This window comes from Canis aureus, chromosome 13, assembly GCF_053574225.1.
Source record: "Canis aureus isolate CA01 chromosome 13, VMU_Caureus_v.1.0, whole genome shotgun sequence".
In the NCBI taxonomy this organism is placed as follows: Eukaryota; Metazoa; Chordata; class Mammalia; order Carnivora; family Canidae; genus Canis; species Canis aureus.
In genome coordinates this window covers 23,991,000-24,000,968 of record NC_135623.1, presented here as the reverse complement: position 1 = coordinate 24,000,968, position 9,969 = coordinate 23,991,000, and the positions used below count along the sequence as shown (strand labels likewise).

The following is a 9,969-nucleotide window of genomic DNA, read 5'->3' as shown; positions in this document are numbered from 1 at the left end:
ATACAATCTTATCTTTTGAACTGAGTAATCCATTTCTCTCCCAGAAAACTGTTCTAAGATAAAAACCCCAGAGGGAAAAATTGATACATGCATATAGTAGTCTTATATCCTGGATTTTCCAGGGGCAGTTTTAGATTAGATGATGAGTCCTAATACAGTTTGCAAAACATCATCATGACAAATCTTTATGAAGATTTAACTGAGATATGAATTTTTACAACAAAAGAATGGAAATAACTGTACTATATAACAAAAGGATTGGTGATGTATGGAAGGAGGATCTGAATCCCTGAATAATAATTCTAAGTGGTCATTATCGTGTAGTGGTGGCATTCATTTTTCTCCCAATTCCCCTTGTGGAAATTTCCTTTCCTACATCCTGCAAAAATCAGTTTCAAGCTATGTGGAAGGACAGTCCTCCTTTTAGGAAAATATTGATCTCACCACATAAAAATGTACAATCCATACATTTAGTTGAATGGAATATTAAAGTTCCCAAAAAGCAATAATTATAAAAACTTGGTATAATACAGGAACAAGTTTGATGTTATATTAAATAAAACACACATGTAAATGAAAATGTAAAGTGTATTGATTGTATCACTGTAAAGTGATTGAATTATGGATGCTTTTCTTCCTTAAAAATTTTCCTTACTGTTATTTTAATACTGTTGCAGCAACAAATAACAATTGATTGCCACTTATTTTTTTTGAACTTAAGTAATTTATTTCGAAGTAGATCATGTCCCTCCATTTTTAGAAGGAAACATTCTATTATCTAAAACCCAATTAATTGACCAATTAAAGTTTTGGTGATCCTTTGTAAAAATATTAACACCCAGAATACCGTATTTCTGAATATTTTGATTGATTGTTGTTAGAATTAGAATCTGCCCCTTAAGGAAAACAAACAACATATGTCTGAATGTCATTAGGCCAGCATAACATTATAGTCCCATAGAAATTTTGGATAATCACTTTAAGGGTTTATTTATCTGAGGTGACCAGATCACCAAAATAATACGGTCAAATAAGGAAAGAAGACTTAAACATGGCCAACAAGCACATGAGAAAATGCTCTGCATCACTGGCCATCAGGGAAATACAAATCAAAACCAAAATGAGATCCCACCTCACACCAGTGAGAATGAGGAAAATTAACAAGACAGGAAACAGCAAATGTTGGAGAGGATGTGGAGAAAGGGGGACCCTCTTGCACTGTTGGTGGGAATGTGAAATGGTGTAGCCACTCTGGAAAACTGTGTGGAGGTTCCTCAAAGAGTTAAAAATAGATCTGCCCTATGACCCAGCAATTGCACTGCTGGGGATTGACCCCAAAGATACAGATGCAGTGAAATGCCGGGACACCTGCACCCCAATGTTCACAGCAGCAATGTCCACAATAGCCACACCGTGGAAGGAGCCTCTGTGTCCATCAAAAGATGATGGATAGAGAAGCTGTGGTCTATGTATACAATGGAATATTCCTCAGCCATTAGAAATGACAAATACCCACCATTTGCTTCGACATGGATGGACCCGGAGGGTATGATGCTGAGTGAAGTCAGTCAATTGGAGAAGGACAATCATTACATGGTTTCACTCATGAATATAAAAAATAGTAAAAGGGATTATAGGGGAAAGGAGAGAAAACAAGTGGGAAAAATCAGAGAGGGCGACAGAACATGGAAGACTCCTAACTCTGGGAAATGAACAAGGGGTGGTGGAAGGGGAGGTGGGCAGGGGGATGGGGTGACTGGGTGATGGGCACTGAGGGGGGCACTTGACGGGATGAGCACTGGGTGTTATATGTTGGCAAATCGAACTCCAATAAAAATATACATATATAAAAAAAGAACCACAAACAGAAAAATTTTTTTCATTTATTTACAATGAAACAACTAAACAACAAAATGACATGATTTAACTGATCCCAGAACTGTTAAATTATCAAGTAGAACACAAAAATTTTTATCACAGAAGAATCGTATAAACTATCCAGAAAACACCCAGATGTGTACATTCTTAGTTCATGTACACTCTGAGTGTCAAACAAGAACCCAGTACTTCCATTTAGTTATATAATCTGGCCACTTTACGATTATAGTGGCCCCATAGATGTTTAACTTCATAAACTGATAGTTAATATCACTAGACTTATATTGGAAGATTTGTATAACTGTATAATCCTGATTGCTTTCTGTGAGACTATACTGACCTGGAGCAATCACATAGTACATCTTGGGTCATGTAGCAACGCCCCAGAACTTTCCTCAGGGCTGCCTTTATCTCCTTATTCCGGAGGCTATAGATGAGCGGGTTGAAGAGTGGAGTTACCATAGCATAGAACAAAGTTGCAACTTTCTGTATACCTGCAGAATGCCCAAGTCCTGGGCTCACATACATGATCATCAGAGAGCCATAGAATAGTGATACCACAGCCAAATGAGAACCACAGGTAGAGAAAGCCTTATGTCTCCCGAGGGTTGAAGGCATGTGCAACACAGCTAACAGGACAAGTGTATAGGACCCAAGGATGAAAAGGAAGTTACCAAAGATAACTAATGAGCTTAGACTATAGCAAAGCTGTTGGATTGTTGGGGCAGATGCACATGCCAATGCAAACAGTGGCCCTGGGTCACACACAACATGGTCAATAATGTTTGGACCACAGAAGGGCATCTGAGAGATGAATGCAATGGGGATCAGGAACAACAGAAAACCACAAACCCAGCAGATAATGACCAGTTTGGTAGATAAATACCTAGTCATGATATTAGGGTAGTGCAAGGGACGGCAGATAGCAAGGTACCGATCAAAGGCCATGATGGCCAAGAGCAAACATTCAGAAGTTCCCAAAGAGAAAAAGAAATAAAATTGGACGAAACATCCAGTAAAGGAGATGGTCTTTTTTTCTGAGAGGAAATTGGCCAACATATTGGGGACTGTAGAAGAGACATACCAGATCTCTAGAAAGGAGAAATTCCCCAGGAACATGTACATGGGGCTATGGAGTCTCCCTTCACACCAAATAGCACAAACAATGGCCCCATTCCCTGTTACCGTCAAAGTATACGTTGTAGTGAAGAGTGAGAAGAGGAGGATCTGAATCTTCCACTCACAAGAGAAACCTAGGAGTATAAATTCTCTTACAGAAGCGAAGCTGGAATATGGCTCAGAGACATTCACTGGGTCAGTCATCTGCAAGGGCAAGAGACATACTGTTATCAGGACTAGTTTCAAATGTGCTCCTTTTTCAGAAAGAAGAGAAGACAATGAGCATGGCATCAGTTTTCAAAAGAATCATGGGTTAGGAAGAGAAAAAGTCTACTTGTTCTTGGTTATGTGCTCTGAGTTTTGGGCAGAGTAGTAGCGGGCCTGCTTCTGAATCTCTTCTTCATTAATGCTCCCATGACAGAACTAGGGGAGTTAAACTCTCTCTCTCTCTCTAGAGGAATGTGGGGGAGGAATGGTGTGGGGGAGGGCAGAGGGAGAGGAAGAGAGAGAATCTCAAGCAGACTCCACACCCAGCACACAACCTGAGGCAGGGCTCGATCTGACAGCCCTGCGATCATGACCTAGGCTGAAATCAAGTCAGATGCTGAACTGCCCGAGGCGCCCAGGTGCCCCACGTTAAACTCATTTTGTAAAGTTTGTTATTTTTGAGCAGGGATGAGGTATGATAGTTTATGGATAGCACATAACACAAAGTTAACACTTAGTACATGTATTAGTTTCTTATTCTAAACCCATTGTAGGGCAATAGATACAGAAAAGAAGGCTTTAATTCTACTCTTATATATCAGTTAAATATATTGCTTAACATATCAGTTATGTATGAAAAATAAATGGACAATATTGTAGAGCAAGTTGGCAGTAATTTTAAGCCAATATCTCTCATTTCTATTCCTGTTGCTGTTAGCTTAAGCATCATAAAAATATGATACCATAATGTTACTTACCAGTGCTGACTTTTAATATTTCAGTGTTGCAGTGTCTTCTGTTGGAAGCAGTGACTAAGTTTCCACCTAATCTTTCACCTGTAAAAGTTTGCAAAGTAATAGCTAGGTATGGGACTTTTATTTTTTGAAGCTATTTTCCCCCATAAAATTTGGCAATGATTTTTTTATATGCTTGTTTAAATTATATATTGTTTTAAATTAAAAATTTGCAATGGGATCCCTGGGTGGCTCAGTGGTTTAGCGCCTGCCTTCAGCCCAGGGCGTGATCCTGGAGTCACAGGATCTAGTCCCACATCAGGCTCCCTGCATGGAGCCTGCTTCTCCCCCTGCCTGTGTCTCTGCCTCTCTCTATGTCTCTCATGAATAAATAAATGAAATATTTTAAAAATTAAAAAAAATGCAGCAGAAGACAGAAGTCAAATACTTTTTTTTAGTGTTATAAGTAAATGTACTTCATCCCACATTCTCATGGAAAAGGTGCCAGAGATCTGAGTTCCCTGAATATTTTTGCCATTTTGGGACAAGATGCAGGGATGTGAATTCTGAAAATTGTAAGGGCTTACATTTGGGGCACAAACACAAAATTTTCAAAAGCAATTTTACTTCCAACCTATTGTTTACCCCAGTGCTTGGAAGAGTCTTTAAGACTGATTTGGTGGAAATTGTCTTTGTGCTTCTTTTAGTAGTATGTCCTATTTTTTAAATGTCCCAAGCCAGGAGCATTAATAAGTCAGCATTAAGAAATTCTGGAATCAAAACAAAACAAAAGAAAAGAAAAAACAAAAACAAACAAACAAAAAAGAAATTCTGGAATGAAAGGCATTGACACAGAGACATTATGACCTTCTGCAGCGCTCATAGGTAAAGGTATCATCGTTTTGATGTCTACCAAATCTCCATTTCATGAACCATATATTTCTCTGCCCAGCTGGATAAAGAGTATTATTGCTTCACAATAATTAAGAATGCATCTTCTTTACCAAATGTTCTCCTGGGACTTTGCCTCTATAGCATTAGAAAAGTTCTCCTCCAAGCCAATGGATCTTTAAAAAGTTGATGGTTGCATGTTCTCTGAGGAATTAGTACAGGGTGACAACTTCATCAATGTTTTAAAAATTTGCTTGCCTGGGATATGGATTCCGAAAAGCTTCCAGAGGTCACAATTTGAGGAACAAAAATCACAATGTGTCACTCTTGATATGGAGTTCAGGAACACTTCTATTTTTAATTTTAAAATTAAATTTATAGGTAGTTAACATATACTACAATACTGGTTTCTGGAGTAGAATTCAGTGGTTCATCACTTACACACAACACTCAGTGCTCATCATAACTATTAGGTGCCCTCCTTAATACCATCACCCATCTAGCTCATTCCCTACCTACCTTCCTCCATCAACCCTCAGTTTTTTAATTTTTTTAACTTATTTAATTTTATTTATTTATTTTTGTATATATATTTTTATTGGAGTTCGATTTGCCAACATATAGCATAACACCCAGTGCTCATCCCATCAAGTGCACCCCCATCACCCAGTCACCCCCACACCCCGCCCACCTCCCTTTCTACCACCCCTAGTTCATTTCCCAGAGTTAGGAGTCTCCCATGGTCTGTCTCCCTTTCTGATATTTCCCACTCATTTTTTCTCCTTTCCCCTTTATTCCCTGTCACTATTTTTTATATTCCCTGAATTAATGAGACCACATAATGTTTGTCCTTCTCCGACTGACTTATTTCACTCAGCATAATACCCTCCAGTTCTGTCCACGTCGAAGCAAATGGTGGGTATTTGTAGTTTCTAATGGCTGAGGAATATCCCAGTGTATACACAGACCACAGCTTCTCTATCCATCATCTGTCTGTGGACACCGAGGCTCCTTCCACAGGTTGGCTGTTGTGGACATTGCTGCTGTGAACATCGAGGTGCAGGTGTCCCAGCGTCTCTTTGGGGTAAATCCTCAGCAGTGCAATTGCTGGGTCATAGGGCAGATCTATTTTTAACTCTTTGAGGGGGACCTCCACACAATTTTCCAGAGTGGCCGCACCAGGTCACATTCAACAGTGCAGGAGGGTTCCCCTTTCTCCACATCCTCTCCAACATTTGTGGTTTCCTGTCTTGTTCATTTTCCCCATTCTCACTGGTGTGAGGTGGGATCTCATGATGGTTTTGATTTGTATTTCCCTGATGGCCAGTGATGCGGAGCATTTTCTCATGTGCTTGTTGTTCATGTCTATGTCTTTCTCTGTGAGATTTCTGTTCATGTCTTTTGCCCATTTCATGATTGGATTGTTTGTTTCTTTGCTGTTGAGTTTAATAAGTTCTTTATAGATCTTGGATACTAGCCCTTTATCTGATACGTCATTTACAAATCTCTTCTCCCATCTGTAGGTTGTCTCTTAGTTTTTATTTTTTTTTAAAGTATGTCTTTTGCACCAGGGAAGATAATTGTTTTTTCCTTTTGCCTTTATTTTTTTTTTAATTTTTATTTATTTACGATAGTCACACACACACACAGAGAGAGAGAGAGAGAGGCAGAGGGAGAAGCAGGCTCCATGCACCGGGAGCCCGATGTGGGATTCGATCCCAGGTCTCCAGGATCGTGCCCTGGGCCAAAGGCAGGAGCTAAACTGCTGCGCCACCCAGGGATCCCTGTCTCTTAGTTTTATTGACTATCTCTTTTGCTGTGCAGAAGCTTTTTATCCTGAGAAAGTCCCAATAGTTCATTTTTCTTTTGTTTCCCTTGCCTTCATGGATGTATCTTGCAAGAAGTTCCTGTGGCCAAGTTCAAAAAAGGAGTTCCCTGTGTTCTCCTCTAGGATTTTGATGGATTCTTGTCTCACATTTAGATCTTTCATCCATTTTGAGTTTACCTTGGTGTCTGGTGTAAGAGAATGGTCTAGTTTCATTCTCCTGCATGTGGCTGTCCAATGTTCCCAGCACCATTTATTGAAGAGACGGTTCTTTTTCCAGTGGATAGTCTTTCGTGCTTTGTCGAATATTAGTTGACCATGAGTTGAGGGTCCACTTCTGGATTCTCTATTCTGTTCCATTGATCTCTGTGTCTGTTTTTGTGCCAGAACCACACTGTCTTGATGACCACAGCTTTGTAGTACAACCTGAAATCTGGCATTGTGAAGCCCCTGGCTCTGGTTTTCTTTTTCAATATTCTCCTGGCTATTCGGGGTCTTTTCTGATTCCACAGAAATCTTAATATAATTTATTCCAACTCTCTGAAGAAAGTCCATGGTATTTTGATAGGGATTGCATTAAACGTGTAAATTGCCCTAGGTAGCATTGATTTTCACATATTAATTATTTCAATCCCCGAGAATGGATTATTTTTCCATCTCATTGTGTCTTCCTAATTTCTTTCAGAACTGTTCTGTAGTTTTTAGGGTATAGATCTTTTAAATCTTTGCTTAGGTTTATTCCTTGGTATCTTATCTTATGCTTATGGGTGCAATTATAAATGGGATTGACTCCTTAATTTCTCTTGCTTCAGTTTTATTGTTAATGTATAGAAATGCCACTGATTTCTGGGCATTGAGTTTGTATCTTGCCACACTGCCGAATTGCTGTATGAGTTCTAGCAACCTTGGGGTGGAGTCTTTTGGGTTTTTTATGTACAGTATCATGTCATCTGCAAGGAGGGAGAGTTTGACTTCTTTGCCAAATCAAATGCCTTTTATTTAGTTTTGTTGTCTGATTGCTGAGGCTAGGCCTTCTAGTATTATGTTCAATAGCAGTGGTGAGAGTGGACATTCCTGTCATATTCCTGATCTTAGGGGAACAGTGCCCAGTGCTTCCCCATTGAGAATGATATTTGCTGTGGGCTTTACATAGATGGCTTTTAAGATGCTGAGGAATGTTCCCTTTATCCCTACACTGTGAAGAGTTTTGATCAGGAATGGAGGCTGTATTTTGTCAAATGCTTTCTCTGCATATATTGAGAGGATCCTATGGTTCTTGTTTTTTCTCTTGTTGATATATCCATCGTATTCATTGCTTTACGAGTGTTGACCCAGCCTTGCATCCCAGGGATAAAAGCCACTTGGTCATGGTGAATAATCTTCTTAATGTATTGTTGGATCCTATTGGCTAGTATCTTGTTGAGAATTATTGCATCCATGTTTATCAAGGATATTGGTGCATAATTCTCCTTTTTGGCGGGGTCTTTGTCTGGTTTTGGAAGTAAGGTGATGCTGGCCTCATAGAATGAGTTTGGAAGAGCTCCATCTCTTTCTATCTTTCCAAACAGCTTTAGTAGAACAGGTATTGCTTCTTCTTTAAACGTTTGATAGAATTCCCCTGGGAAGCCATCTGGCCCTGGACTTTTGTGTCTTGGGAGGTTTTTGATGACTGCTTCAATTTCCTCCCTGGTTGTTGGTCTGTTCAGGTTTTCTAATTCTTCCTGTTGCAGTTTTAGTAGTTTGTGTCTTGAAGAAATGCATCCATTTCTTCTAGATTGCCTAATTTATTGGCATGTTGCTGCTCATAATATGTTTTTAAAATCATTTGTATTTCCTTGGTATTGGTTGTGATCTCTCCTTTTTCAGTTGTGATTTTATTAATTTGAGTCTTTTCCCTTTTGTTTCTAAAGGCTGGCTTTGGTTTATTTATCTTATTAATTCTTTCAAAGAACCAACTCCTGGTTTTGTTGATCTGTTCTACAGTTCTTCTGGTCTCTATCTCACTGAGTTCTGCTCAAATCTTTATTAACTCTCTTCTTCTGCTGAGTGTAGGTCTTATTTTCTGGTCTTTCTCCAGTTCCTTTAGGTGCAAGGTTAGCTTGTGTATTTGATTCTTTCCAGTTTTTTGAGGGATGCTTGAATTTCAATGTATTTCCCTCTCAGGACTGCTTTTGCTGTATCCTAAAGATTTTGAACGGTTGTATCTTCATTTTCATTAGTTTCCATGAATCTTTTCATTCTTCTCTAATTTCCTGGTTGACCCTTTCATCTTTTAGCAGGATGCTCTTTAACCTCCACGTGTTTGAGTTTCTTCCAAATGTCTTCTTGTGATTGAGTTCTAGTTTTCAAAGGATTATGGTCTGAAAATATGCAGAGGCCAATCCCAATCTTTTGCTATGAGTTGAGACCTGATTTGTGAACCAGTATGTGGTCTATTCTGGAGAAAGTTCCATGTGCACTTGAGAAGAATGTGTATTCAGTTGCATTTGGATGTAAAGTTCTGTAAATATCTGCGAAATCCATCTGGTCCAGGGTATCATTTAAAGCTCCTGTTTCTTTGGAGATGTTGTGCTTAGATCTGTCATTGACAGAAATTGTCATGTTGAAGTATCCCAATATTAATGTATTATTCTCTAAATATGTCTTTACTTTGGTTATTAATTGATTGATATACTTGGCAGCTCCCACATTAGGGGCATAAATATTCATGATTGTTAGGTCCTCTTGTTGCATAGACCCTTTAAGTATGATATAGTGTCCCTCTTCATCTCTTGCTACAGTCTTTGGGATAAACTTTAATTTATTTGATATGAGGATGGCTACCCCTGCTTTCTTTTGAGGACCATTTGAATGGTAAATGGTTCTCCAACCTTTTATTTTCAGGCTGTAGGTGTCTTTAGGTCTAAAATGAGTCTCTTGTAGACAGCAAATAGATGGGTCTTGCTTTTTTATCCAGTCTGAAACCCTGCATCTTTTGATGAAATCATTAAACCTATTCACATTCAGAGTTACTATTGAAAGATATGAATTTAATGTCATCGTAATACCTATTCAGTCCCTATGTTTGTAGATTATTTCTTTGGGCTTCCTCTTTCTTTTACAGAGTCCCCCTTAATATTTCTTGCAGAGTTGGTTTGGTGGTGACATATGCTTTCAGTTTTTGCCTATCTTGAAAGCCCTTTATCTCTCTTTCTACTCTGAATGAGAGCCTTGCTGGATAGAGTATGCTTCGCTGCATGTTCTTCTCATTTAGTCCCCTGAATATATCCTGCAGCCCCTTCTGGCCTGCCAGGTCTCTGTGGAGAGGTCTGCTCT

The 9,969-nt window shown here is 39.0% G+C and overlaps 1 protein-coding gene across 1 annotated transcript; it reads right to left on the bottom strand.

Moving 5' to 3' along the window:
- Nucleotides 1-1,984: 1,984 nt before the first annotated feature.
- On the bottom strand, nt 1,985-3,503 carry LOC144281570 (olfactory receptor 11H1-like). Its single transcript, XM_077844380.1, has one exon. It carries the CDS (start codon nt 3,286-3,288, stop codon nt 2,209-2,211), a length of 1,080 nt encoding a protein of 359 aa, XP_077700506.1. The 5' UTR covers nt 3,289-3,503; the 3' UTR covers nt 1,985-2,208.
- Between the last annotated feature and the right edge of the window lie 6,466 nt (nt 3,504-9,969).